We start from the raw sequence: 13,288 nt of genomic DNA, 5'->3' as shown, positions 1-13,288 counted from the left end.
GGGGGGGCAGGAGAAGGCTAGTGTGTTCAAGGGGGTCTGTTGGAGGAAAGGGAGAGGAGGGTCTTGCGGGCCAGTGGGAGAGGCAGCTGGCAGTGGGGCAGGTTGCATGTGGGGCAGGAGCCCTAAATGCCAGCCCCAGCTGTCACACTGGCCAGTGGCCCTGAACCTGTCAGCTTGTCCAAGGCAACAAAATGTGGCCAGTATTTCCTCCTCCTTTCTCCCTTCTTAGCTCAGTCTTTTATAGCCTTACTGCCAGTAAGCAGTAAGGATGCTTTCAATGGGAAACAAAACAGATATTTCTCTCCTTTTTCCTATGGAGATGAGGAAGATGTAGTTTGTTGTATTCTGTAGCACTTGTGAGCAGGTGTGTGTGTATTTGTGTGTGAATGGGCAGCTGCTTGTCTCTTGCGGTGGTTCATAGCATGGAGAGGGAAGGACAGAGACTGGCTTTTCTCTCCGACTCAGTTCAGGCTGAAGGGAAGAGGTGCTGACCTGCCATTTGTTTTGGGTTTTTTAAAATAATCATGTACCAGTGAGATTTTGCTACAAGTTTGCCGGTGATTCAGACTTGCATATGGAATTTAACTGCTCGCTTTTTCCCGTTTTAATCATGAAGGCTAAGAAACCTTTTTAGTGACTTTTCTGTTGCAAACAATATGGTCCTTTGTAAAAAATCATTTGGAGCATCACTCGCCTCACGTCACAAAGTCCACAAGTCATATTAATGCCATGAGGGGAACTTTGAGTGTTGTGTTATTTCCTTTTTCCCCCCACAGAGTGTTCACTTGCCGTCTCTTGTTTTTAAAGTGCTGCTCTATATTAATGTCAAAATTGAGGACTAGTGTTTCTGATTTGTGCTCAGTCCTTTCCTTTATCTCTCCTGCTGCTGCATCCCTTTGGCGTAGCCCTCCAGCCTGGCTTCTCTTGGGTTCTGGAACAACTGGCTCTTTCCTCCTGCATTGTTAAATCAATGTTTTTTGTTCACTGTGGAGCTGGTTTGCCCAGATAAGGTCAGGGGCTGGGGGGCTGGCAGGTAAACAGCCAGGTCTGGGGAGTGAATGCAGGGGAGAAGGTCAGAGGGCTTAGTTGGCTTGTTTGCTTGATGGGACTTGGCCTCAATAGACTTTGGGGGTGGGGAGGATGTAGGGATGTCTCAGCTCTGCAAGAAGCACAGCAGCATGTTGCAGCTTCCTCGTTTAACTTATTTCCTACCTCCCGATCCCTGCAGACCAGGGGGGCGAGAGATGCCCCGTCTGTGGTCAGCTGCCCCTTGGGGTCCCAGTGCCCTGTTTGGGAGAGGCCTCTTGAGCCCTTTCTCAGGAGACCTACCCAGGGGAGTGGGGCAGGGCTCCCTCCCATCCTGCTGGCTTCCCCCTTCTCTCTCCTCAGTCTCTCTGCCCCTTCTTTCCCCTTCAGGAAATAGAGAAATGGCTGAAAATGATCCATGCCTGTTGAATTCTTTCATTCTCTTAAAACCAAGAATCACACATCAGAACCAACCATCCACAGCTCTACAACAGCTTGGACTGTAAGTGGGTAATGGCCTCCACCAGGCCTATGCTGCTGTGGGACGAGGAGGAAGGGGACCAGAGGAAGGACTCTGGGAAGAAGCCAGGCCCTTGAAAGCTAAGCAACATCTGGTGAGTTGGTAGCCTTTATTTGCCCACAAACACAAAACAGGAGTGTTGCTGATCTCTGTTGGCACAAAGAAGGATGTGGACAGTAGAGCCCATGAGATCAGCATTTGCAGCTCTGCCACTCGGAGGGGAGTCAGGATTTGGCCCCCTGGCATTGTGGCCACCTCTGGTGGGTGGCATGCCAGTGGTCTGGATGGGGCGGCCACGTGCCAGACAGCTCTGAGACATGGCGCCAAGAGGCTGAAGGAGCTGGGCTGATGTTGGAAGGGCTGGTTGGTGCCCTTTCTGTCAGGTTGGGCACATTGCCATTTACCAGGGACTCCTGACCCTCTTCTGTGGCCCAGTCTCTTTCCTTGGTGGCTGCAGAGGAAGGGGCCAAGTGGGGGGCCACTGTGCACCCCCCAAAAAACACCAGATCCCATTTCATGACCCAAGAAGAGAAAACGACAGTGGGAGCCCTTGGGGCCTTCCTTACTCAGGGTCTGTGTTTCTTCTCAAAAGGAATGGGAGGCTGGAGCGGGTGTCTGCTTCGATTGCCTCAGGCCAGTCGGATTAGGCAGCCAGGGCGATGGTCTGCTTCCGGTCTTTGCTTCAGCAGGGCCACTTTGTTTTCAAAGTCTGCCTTCGTATGTTCTTGGGGCTGCCTTCTTCCCTCATGGAGCCGACGGCGCCGCCTTCTATGACCAAGACCTCCTTGGAGAGCTGCACCGGGCGCCTGGGCCCAGTTCTCTGAGGGTACCTTCGGGGGTCTGGGCAGGGGCACAAATAAAAGGCATTTGCCTCCCTGAAGAGAATGGTGACTGGAAGTTCAATTTGATTTTCAAAGGAGGGCCGAAGTGAGGGAGGCCACTGTGCAGCCCTCGGCAACTCCCAGCATGCCTCACTCCAGGATTATGAATGCCGGGGGTGCCAGCAACCTCTGGCTGAGGCCTCGCAGCCCCCATCCTTTCCTGGGAGCTTCCGCCAAGGCAGTGTATCCTTTAACTCTTTTTCTGGCTCAAGGCTATGGCGTTCTGGGAGTTTGCTGTGGGGCCAGAGCAGAGCTCTGGCTGATTTCTCCAGCGCGGATGCTCCCTAAGAGGCCGCGAGTGGTTCTGGGAGCCGAGAGGAGATAAGTGGGTGGGGCTCTGGCATGTCTGGCGGCTGGTGCGCATGCGTGGGGGGCGGGGGTTCAAGGGTGACGAGCGGCCGTAAAGCGCGCGAGAAAAAGGCGTCGCGGACTTCTTTGCGACCGGCGGGCCTGGTACGGCTCGGACTCTCCAGGCCTTCGACGCCGCCGCCATGGAGATGCCTCCGCTGCCCCCTCCGCCCGAAGGTGAGCCCGAGGGACCCGCCGACGAGCCCTCTTTCCCTTCCTCCCTTGCCGCGGTGAGGAGTAACTGATCTCCCGGGAGGGGGCGGTGGGAGCCACTCTGCACATGTTCAGAGGGCGGGCAAAGAGCGGAGCAGCCCCAGTTTCCACGGCAGGCCCCGCGGGGGAGCGAGGAATCCAATGGGTCACACTCGCTCAGCCTCAGCCTCTCCCCGAACAAGCCTGGCCAAGGACACCCCCCCTCCCCCGGCAGGGTCAGAAGCAACATCACAGCAAGGAAAGGAGACTGCAGCGCGGGTCAGGGAGCCCTCTTCTGTGGGAAGCCCTGGGGCCCATGGGCGGTCATGTGGGGGGCTCCCCGCTGCCGGGAGGCGAGCTCCCTCGAGGGCTTCTGGAGGCTGTGGAGAATAAATAATCATCATCATAATAATAATAATAATAATAATACCATTTCTTTTTATCTTGCCTCGACTGTAAGATCAAAGTGGCACTACAACAACAAAAAACCATACAGTACAATGAAATGAGTCCCCCGCTTTGTTAAAACACATCAACACAATAATTCCAACATAATTGTAATTATAATAAAAATACTATTGAAAACAATCAAACAGAGAATCCTAGAGTTGGAAGAGACCCCAAAAAGGGCCATCCAGTCCAACCCCATTCTGCCATGCAGGAACAAAGCATTCCTATTGAGAGATGGCCACCCAGCCTCTGCTTAAAAACCTCCAGGGAAGGAGTCTCCACTAAAATCTCCAAGGAAGGAGTGTCTTCCTCTGTCAAACAGCCCTTACTCTCAGGAAGATCCTCTGAATGTTGACCTGGAATCTCTTTCCCTGGAGCTTCCATCCATTGCTCTGGGTCCCAGTCTCTGGAGCAGCAGAAAACAAGCATGTTCCCTCCTCAATATGGCCTCCCTTCAAATACTTAAACGGGGCTATCATAGGGAGCAGGGCATCTTGTGGAAATCTCTAAAATAGTCAGTATCATTAGTGGGAGTGAGTATGTCGGTTACTCAGGAAAGGCCCGAGAACCCAGAAAAGGACCCCCAGTTTGGAGGAAGTTGGTTTTTGGTGGAGACTGTTTTCATCTTTACTCCAAGACCTTGCATTTGGAGGTCTGCAGCATGCCTTAACAAGCAACAGTGGCTCCAGGGATTGAGGGGGAGGAGAGAGAAAGCCCTCTGTGCTTCCGAAAGGCCCCATCTGCCCTCTCTTGTCTCTTTTCTCCCACCAGACCAGGAGCTGCGCAATGTCATTGACAAGTTGGCCCAATTTGTGGCGCGGAACGGCCCCGAGTTTGAGAAGATGACCATGGAGAAGCAGAAGGAGAATCCCAAGTTCTCGTTCCTCTTCGGGGGTGACTTCTATGGCTACTACAAGTACAAGCTGGCCTTGGAGCAGCAGCAGTGTGAGTTCAGGGGCCCCCTATGGCCAAAGCACTTCCAGTTTTGGGGGCTCTGGGACTTCAACTCCCAGAAGTCTGCCCCAGCCAGCCTGGCCAGTGGTTGAGGATTCTGAGAATTGAAGTCAGAGAGCCAAAGGATGAAAATCTTTGCCTCTGAACCTCTGGAACGTGCCACCCAGTCTCAGTAAACCACACACCAGCTCTGCAGGATGGGCCCCTGGTCTCAGTCCCCTTGTGTCAATGTGCCTGAAAGTCACCTGAACCAGGTGGTGGTGGTGTTTAATGGCTCTTCTTCTCACCTGAGACTCTTAGTTCCACTGCCTCCCTCCCCCTCATACCACAATTCTTGCTTTGTCTCAGAGCGGATTCCTTTGAGGCAGCCTCTCTTCAGACTTCCAAGAGTGTGAGAGCTCAGCTGGTGGTGGCTGGAGAAGGCTGCCCCCTTCCTGGGAGAGTTCAAGGGGAGGGTTCCCTGGGCCCTTTTGCTCTCTGTGCAGCCCCTCCTGAGTTTGTGGGCTGTTGCAGATGACTGGGAAAGGTATCTTTGTCTTTGCACACAATTCAGAGTAGAGTTTGGATGTTCTTCTTTCAGTGGGCTGCAGAACTGTGTTTGGCCCATTCTTTCTTGGCTTTGCTTACCTGACAGTGAGGCAAGGGGAGCCTTGGGCTCCCTTTCCAGAGAAGTCTCTGGTGTCTCCTGGGAATTCCCCTCAGATCTCTTGGGGGCTGCTTGCTGGGACAGCTTCCCGAACTCCCACCTGTGGACCTCTGGAGTTGGCAGAAGGTTTGGCTGAGGGCGGCATGTGTGCGCTCACGCGTACTCTGCCTAACTTCCTCAGGACTTCTTGTTTATTTCCATCCTCTCTCCCTGCAGTGTTGTGCAAGCAAAGCCAAGACATGGAGGCACCTGCCCCCCAGATCCCAGCACTGCCACAGCCACCCCTGGCTCTGACTCCCACTCCTGTCTCAGTGGCTCAGGGGACCCCCTCCATGGAGGAACTCATCCAGCAGAGCCAGTGGAACCTGCAGCAGCAGGAGCAGCACCTCCTGGCCCTCAGACAAGTGAGGAGGAGTGAGGCCAGCTCCTCACACAGGCGTGATTTTTTTTGGGGGGGGGGGGGCTTGTTGAGGCACAAAGTTCTCCCCTCCCTCTCTGCCCCTTAGCAGTTTGTGCCCAGAGCTGCACCATGCTGCTTTCCTCCAGCTGTGGGAGGCTCTGGTGGTGGGGTCCCGTAAGGAGAACCTTGTAAGGAGAACGAGTGGGTCTACGGGGGGCTTCAGCCAGGCACAGCCAGTGAGGGGAAGTTTGCTGATCTGCATCCTGCGGTTTGTCTGTGGGATTCTTTCCTCAGGAGCAAATTACTGCTGCCATCACGCTGGCCATTGAGCAGCAAATGCAGAAAGTCTTGGAGGAGACCCAGCTGGATGTAAACGAGTTTGATAACTTGCTGCAACCTATCATTGACACCTGCACGAAGGATGCTATCTCGGTAAGGGAGGCCTGGGAGGGAGGGAGGGAGGGAGGGAGGCCGGCCTTTGAGCCAGAAGGTGAGAAAGTAAGGAGGATGTGGGTGTGCTTCAACAAGGACCTAACAAGACTGCCCTTTAAAAATGGTGCAGGTGAGTTGGAAGAAAAGAAACTCTAGTAGTGAAACTGGCTAGTTTTAGTTAAAATTAATTATAGGAGGTTTTGTAGGCATGTTAGGGGTTACATAATAGGAATCCTTAAAAAAAAATATTTGCTATTCTCTTGTGTTTTGCTAAAAGAAGGAATTGCCTGTTGTTTGTAAAGTCAAATTTCTGATCTTTTCTTTAAAAACAAGGCATAGCAGAAAGTAAGGAATAATTTTTAAGAAATTGCTTTCCATTTTCTGGTAAATCCATGCAAAAAGGAAAATATGTTGGATTCTTTGAGATCGAAGGAAACCCAGGTTAGCTCCAGGCTAGGATGGAAGTGTCATCCCCATGGCTCCCCCATCCCCACCCCAACAGGAAGTAAGGGCCATGTTCCAGGTCAGGCCGCTGGTCTATGTTGCCAACGCTGGCTGACAATGAATTTTATGTATGTGTGTGAGGGAGGGAGGAATTGGCCTTTGTTATATGAGGCCTTTTTGCTGGAGCTTGAACTGGGCCTTCCCTCTGCCAAATGAGGACTGTACCACCAAGTCCTCCGGTACACACCTCCCCTCCTTGGTGGTCTGGGCACCAAGTTCTCTCCTGGGGTTCATTTTATTCCACTTCAGTGCTTTGCTGCTCTCTGGCTTAGTTCACTTATATACAAATGAACTCTTTTCTGCTTCCACTTATCTTCCTGGTGAGTTCTTCCCTGAAACCCTTGTGTTTCTGTGACCCCAGGTTGGCAAGAACTGGATGTTCAGTAATGCCAAGTCTCCCCAGCACTGCGAACTGATGGCAGGGCATCTGCGCGACCGCATCACAGCTGAGAGCGCCCATTTTGAGCTGCGGCTCCACTTGATCTACTTGATCAATGATGTCCTCCACCACTGGTGAGTTCCCTGGGCACAGAAAGAAATACTGAGGGGCCAGACAGGGTGCTATCGACCTAAGGCCTAGATCCCCTTGGTAGGCCCACTGGGGCCCAGTGGCTGTCAGAATGCTGGGAGATACAAGCTGGAGCCATGAGGTTTGCCAAGTGTCATTAAAGAGCCATTTCAGATGTGTTTTGGACACTCTGAAGAACAAAAAGAAGCACGCCTGTCAGGGCACAAGAATAGCAGCGAGGTGCTCACGATGGTCCCTTGCATGTGTTTTTTTTTTTTAGGTGGCATGGGCTGTGAGGATGCCTGGGAAAACAGTCTCCAAGCGCAGCTGCCACATGCTCCTGGCACAGAGTTGTACCTCTTGCCCTTCTGACCTCCCTCCTTTTCTCCCTTTCTTGCTCTCAGCCAGCGGAAACAGCAACGGGACCTCCTGGCTGCCCTGCAGAAGGTGGTTGTGCCCATTTACTGCACCAGTTTCCTGGCCGTGGAGGAGGACAAGCAACAGAAGATCGCCAGGGTGAGCAGCTGTGGCTTGGATTCAGGGGCCACCGCGTGCTTGCCTGGAGTCCTAAGCCAGTCCAGTAATGGCCCACCTCTCCCTCTTGATTTTTCCCAGCTCCTTCAGCTGTGGGAGAAGAACGGCTACTTTGATGAATCCATCATCCAGCAGCTGCAGAGCCCAGCACTTGGACTGGGCCAGTATCAGGTAAGCACTTCTGTGTGTGGGGCTCCTCTGGTGAGGTAAGAAGGAGCCAGCTAGCTGCTCAGCCACAGGTCAAAGGATTCTCTCTGGGGCTCCCCCTCAAACTGGTGAAGTTGCCATGGCATGGCTGTGGGACATCCAGCCTCCAGAGGAATGAGGCAGAAAAAAACACTAGTAGAGCTGCCATAGCCCTTCCAAGCCTGGGAAAGCTTCCCATCCTTCCAACCTTCCTCCCCGCTAAGGGCTTCCATAGCTGGCAGCTCCCTTCTGCTGTTCAGGCCATGCTTCTCAAAACCCTCGGGCACCATGTGTCTGGCTGGTGGCAACTGATGTTAAGCCATAGGACTCACTTGCCAAGGGGCAAAAGTGGAAAACAACCGACTAGGAGCTGGAAATGTTATTCCATGCAGGAGAGGATCCTTTGCCAAATTTATTTTGGTAGAGTTGAACTGCCTCGAAGGTTTTCTGAGAATGTGTGCAGATATTAACCTTGCTTTTAAGTTTATTGATATCCTTCCCCTTTCTCCAAAACTGTTATTTGGGGAGTTTACATACTCAGGTAAATACAGAATAATGGAAAGGTACACACTCTGAACCTCTGAGCATTTATACAACATGCAAACAAAGAATAGGAGACAGACTGAGCAAGTCGGAGCACAAATGGGCTTAAAAGACAAATCTTGGCATGCCCTGACCTTTGAAGACACTGGTCAGGCCCTGGGACATCTCTTTCTCTTCCTTGCCCACAGGCCACCCTGATCACAGAGTGTGCCAGTGTGGTGCAGCCTGTCCAGGTTGCCTTCCAACAGCAGATACAGACCCTGAAGACACAACATGAGGAGTTTGTCAACAGCCTCATGCAGCAGCAGCAGCAGCAGCTTCAAATTGCCCCCCTGGAAAGTGAGGTGAAACCAGCACCCCCTCCAGCTCCAGTGCCTTCTTCAGCTGCTCCCATCGTGCCAGCAGGTAGGGCACTCCTGGCTGTGCGTGTTGGGTAGAAAGGGTTGGGTGGTCCCTGGCTCAGGCAAGGAAACAAGGCCACAGGTCCACTCCCATGAGGCTGCCAGTGGGGCCATTAGTCGGGCTCAACTTCCCTCCCTCTCTTTTGCAGATGAGGGAAAGGCTCAGCTACCACTTGCAGGCACTGCTGAGTATGAAGCCGCAGGGACTGGGGGCACCGAACCTGCTGTGCCTGGACCTCGTGGTCCTCACGAGCACCTTCCGCCTAACAAGCCCCCCTGGTTTGACCATCCTGTCACTCCATGGGGGCCAACAGCAGGTAAAGGGGGTGGGGTGGGGGGGGAGGAGGGGGCTGGGGGATCTCTTTCAAGACACTCCTCTGCCTTCCCCAGGACTCACAGCTGTCCCACTCTTCTCTCCCTTCTAGCCACCTGACCAGCCGCCATTCCCACACCACCAGGGGCCCCCCCACTGCCCCCCATGGAACAGCAACCACGAAGGGATATGGAGTGAGCAGCGGGAGCCTGGTTGGAACAACCAGCGCGAAGCCCCCTGGAACAACCAGCCGGAGCCCACTTGGAATAACCAGTTCGAGGCCCCTTGGAACAACCAGCACGAGCAGCCGCAATGGGGTGGAGGCCCGAGGGAGCCCCCCTTCCGCATGCAGCGCCCGCCCCACTTCCGGGGGCCCTTCCCCCCTCACCAGCAGCACCCTCAGTTTAACCAGCCACCGCACCCCCACAACTTCAACCGGTTCCCACCTCGCTTCATGCAGGAAGACTTCCCTCCCCGGCATCCCTTCGAGCGGCCCCCGTATCCTCACCGGTTTGACTACCCCCAGGGGGATTTTCCTCAAGGTGAGTGGCTCGGGAGGAGGGTGAGCCCCAGTTGGGGGGCAGCTGCTCTCGGAAGTCTAACTTCTGGAGGCTGAATATATCCACTCCTTTTTTTCCACCCGCCAGAGATTGGCCCCCCACACCACCATCCTGGGCACCGCATGCCACACCCTGGAATCAGTGAGCACCCTCCGTGGGGCGGGCCGCAGCACCCTGACTTTGGGCCCCCTCCTCATGGATTTAATGGGCAGCCCCCCCATATGCGCCGGCAGGGGCCCCCTCATGTCAACCACGATGACCCCAGCCTGGTGCCCAACGTTCCATATTTCGACCTCCCTGCTGGTCTCATGGCCCCCCTCGTCAAAGTAAGTGGCCCTGCCGGGAGAGCAAGATGAGAAAAGGCCCCTCTGGGTGGCTAGAGGGGACTGGTTGCCCTAAAGCTACCTTTGTGGGTGGCTTCTCTGGGAGAGGGCCTCTCTTGCTCTAAATGGCTTCCCTTGTCTCCACTCCTCTTCTTTCTCTTCTTTGTAGCTGGAAGATCATGAGTACAAGCCTTTGGATCCCAAGGATATCCGCCTGCCACCCCCCATGCCTCCTAGTGAGAGGCTGCTAGCAGCTGTGGAAGCCTTTTACAGCCCTCCATCCCATGACAGGCCTCGGAACAGGTGAGTCAGAACCAGAGGCTTTCCCATCATATATATGTACGTACACACATCCAGACAAACTTTACTTTTTCTCTCTGAGGCTTTGGCTTGTCTGATCCTCTGGGCAGCTGGCTTGTCTACCCAGGGGAAACAGGCTGACTCCTCTTCCTTCTCCCTTTGTCTTCTCGTTCCAGCGAGGGCTGGGAGCAGAATGGGCTCTATGAGTTCTTCAGAGCCAAGATGCGTGCCCGGCGGCGTAAAGGGCAAGAGAAAAGGAACAGGTAGGCTTCTCTGCATGTTTTGCCAAATACCACATGTGAAGCCCTGTGTCAGAGGAAGAGGCTCTTCTGTCCCTGAAGGCTGAGGGAACTCTGCTGCTGAGTAGTCACCATGGTTGGAGAACTTGTTCCCCTCCCTGTCTGGTGGCTCTGCTTTGCAGTCCCCCACACTCAGCTGCCTTTCAGGAGGAACCTAATGCTCTTCTCTTTCCTTCCTGCCTGGCTCAGTGGCCCCTCGCAGTCCCGCAGCCGCTCCAAAAGCAGAGGCCGATCTTCCTCCCGTTCCAACTCAAGGTCTTCAAAATCCTCCGGCTCTTACTCGAGGTCACACTCCCGGTCAGGCTCCCAGTCACGGTCCTATTCCCGATCACAGTCCAGGTAACCAGGGAAGGAAACTCCTGGGTTGCTCTCCATCAAGACAATCCTGCTGAGCTCCTTCAAAGGGCACTTTCATGCTCTTGCTTGGGGGTGGGCAGTGGTGGTCTATTCCAAGGGGGCTCAGCATGGCGGAGGAGGAAGTGACTTGGCCCTGCCCTCTTCTCTTCCAGGAGCAGAAGTGGATCACGTTCTTCTGGAAGCCGGTCCCGATCCCGATCCAAATCTTACTCTCCTGGAAGACGCCATCGGTCCCGATCTCGCAGCCAAACACCTCCGTAAGTTGTGCCCTGGAAATGGGAAGGGAAAGAGCCCAGATCAGCATTGGGGTGGGACAGTTGGTGATGGCCCTTAGCTGTTCCTATTCAACTGGGGCCTGGGGCCATTCTGGACTTGGGCCCTTCGGAGCTGCCTGGGCATGTGGGAGCCTCAGCACTGAGCCTGAGCCAATGGTGTGCCCTGAGGATCCAAAGAAACCGCTTTGTGCTGAATCCCACTCTCTACTTTCCTCTGCAGCTCTTCAGCTGGGTTGGGCTCCAGCTCGGGGCCTCCTGTTCCAGAATCCAGGCTGGGAGAGGAGAATAAAGGACACCAGATGCTGGTGAAGATGGGTAAGAGGCCCCAGAGCTCTTCAAGGCAGGGAGAGAGGAGCAGCATTGGGCTTCCCAGGCAGGGAGGTCTATGCCAGGAGAGGTGGCTGGGCAGGCGTTTTCTGAATGCAGCAGTTAGCAATTAGCCTTGCCTAATCTTGGGACCCAGAATGTGCCTCTTCGTTCTGAGGTGCACGTCTGTAATCTTGTGGGCCAGGTAGGAATGAAAGGCAGCTCAGTCAGCCAGACACGATGATCTCTGCTCTGTGCAATAAAAAGGGGTGTGTTTCAGAGGGGGAGGTTCCATCTAAGGGGTATTGTCAGGTGAGGGGACAGCCTATGGTTTAGTGCAGGACTTACCTGCAGAAACAAGACCCCCCCCCATCCATTCTCCCAGCTTCAGCATTTGGGTTATTTTGCCACAACAAAGGGTCCCAGCAAAGGTGACCTCCCACAAGTTTCTGTGGCCCCTTTGTTGGGATTATTGGGGATGCTGTAAGGGGGACTAAGGGAGCCTCTGCTGGTTGTGCTCCTTCTGCTCCCACCAGCTGGGCTTTTCTGCCCCACTGACCATGTTGTTCTGCCCTTTCCAGGGTGGAGTGGATCTGGAGGCCTGGGGGCCAAAGAGCAAGGGATCCAGGACCCCATTAAGGGAGGGGATATCCGGGACAAGTGGGATCAGTACAAGGGCGTAGGGGTAGCCCTGGATGACCCCTACGAGAATTACCGGAGGAACAAAAGCTATTCCTTTATTGCTCGTATGAAGGCCAGAGATGAAAGTAAGTAGCGGTTTGTACTGCCCCCTCCCCTGGGGCGGGGGAAGTTGGTTGCTTGGGGGGGGCAATGTATTAACACAGAACAACTGAGGAGTTATGAGTTCCATACAGGATCCTTTATTAGGTAAGCTGTTTGTTTCATGTAATTACATCTCAGTAGGCCTATTTCTGTAAAATGCAGTGCAACAGAAACCCATGTGTATTTGAAAAGAAAAGTTCTCACTGGTGGGTTAGGATCATTCCATAAAACCAAACACAGCACATCTGTGAACAATGAGAATAGTCTTGGGATATTTGCTGAATTATTCCACACTCTTATATTTCATTTTTCCTTCCTGGAATTCAGAGTGGCATACATAGCTTTTTCCCTTCCCACTTCATTCTTGCAACAACCCTGCAAGGTGGGTAAGGCACAGTGTCGTGCCTCTCAAGAAGACTGCAGTCTGGCTGTCCCATGTCCCAGTTCAGCCCACTTAACACTGGCACTCTCCCTTTTGCAACAGTGGTCTGCCATTCTCTGCTGTCCTTCACTTTAAAGTTTCATATCTAAGAGCCAAAGCCAATTTGTTAAAACCCTGGCTTAATTGCCACTCTGTAAGTCTTGCAAAATTATATGGAGACCCAAAGGAAAGGTTTTTGTTTCAAAGTGCTCTCTGTTTATGTTGTAGTATTTTTTGCACAACTGGGCTTGCAATCATTACCTGATGAAGGATACTGTACACCTTTCCCCCTTCTCTGCTCCGCCCCTTGTATGTAAAGCAATGAGAGGAAGAAATGTGAGGGTCTCTAGGCTCTAAGCTTTTAACCCTTCTCTCCTGAAGGCTAATGCTGCTGGTAGTGGAAGGAGCAAGGACTCCGCTGCATCTCCCGGAACCCCAAGGTGCTCCCCATCTAAAACACAGAGGGCTCACCGCCTGAGATGTCCAGAGCTTTGTAATGAGGAATTCTTCAGGCCTTTTCTATTTTTGTATATACCTTGAGAAAAGACTTAAAAGGAATGTTGTAGACTTGATTGGCATTCTGTCAGCACCACGTTCCAGACCACTTTCTTGAGTGTAACCCTACAAGGGCCCCAGAGAACCCCTCCCATGACTGCCCACTCTGATATGTTGAGGCAGCATCTGTTGTAGGCTGACTGAACTGTAGCTGTGAGATTCCTGAGTTTCTTCCCACAAAATCTGGCCCTGTACTTCCACTGTCCATCCTAGCAATGACCATTTTGTGCATACTGTTGCCTTCCAATAAACAAAATATTTTCTACGTGAA

At 53.3% G+C, this 13,288-nt stretch overlaps 1 protein-coding gene across 1 annotated transcript; it reads left to right on the top strand.

Annotated features, from left to right (window-relative positions):
• The first annotated feature begins 2,800 nt into the window (after window positions 1-2,800).
• Window positions 2,801-12,033, top strand: LOC121917697 (calcium homeostasis endoplasmic reticulum protein). The gene is given in 18 exon segments (XM_042443818.1): window positions 2,801-2,952; window positions 4,189-4,362; window positions 5,234-5,421; window positions 5,712-5,849; window positions 6,715-6,866; window positions 7,266-7,377; window positions 7,477-7,566; window positions 8,313-8,529; window positions 8,675-8,829; window positions 8,831-8,842; window positions 8,951-9,380; window positions 9,486-9,724; window positions 9,891-10,024; window positions 10,198-10,284; window positions 10,510-10,659; window positions 10,830-10,934; window positions 11,173-11,267; window positions 11,840-12,033. Coding segments are annotated over 18 exon segments (2,706 nt in total). The 5' UTR covers window positions 2,801-2,918.
• The last annotated feature ends 1,255 nt before the right edge of the window (window positions 12,034-13,288 follow it).

Source organism: Sceloporus undulatus, unplaced genomic scaffold (assembly GCF_019175285.1).
Source record: "Sceloporus undulatus isolate JIND9_A2432 ecotype Alabama unplaced genomic scaffold, SceUnd_v1.1 scaffold_186, whole genome shotgun sequence".
Lineage (NCBI taxonomy): Eukaryota > Metazoa > Chordata > Lepidosauria > Squamata > Phrynosomatidae > Sceloporus > Sceloporus undulatus.
This window is presented reverse-complemented; position numbering and strand designations above follow the sequence as displayed.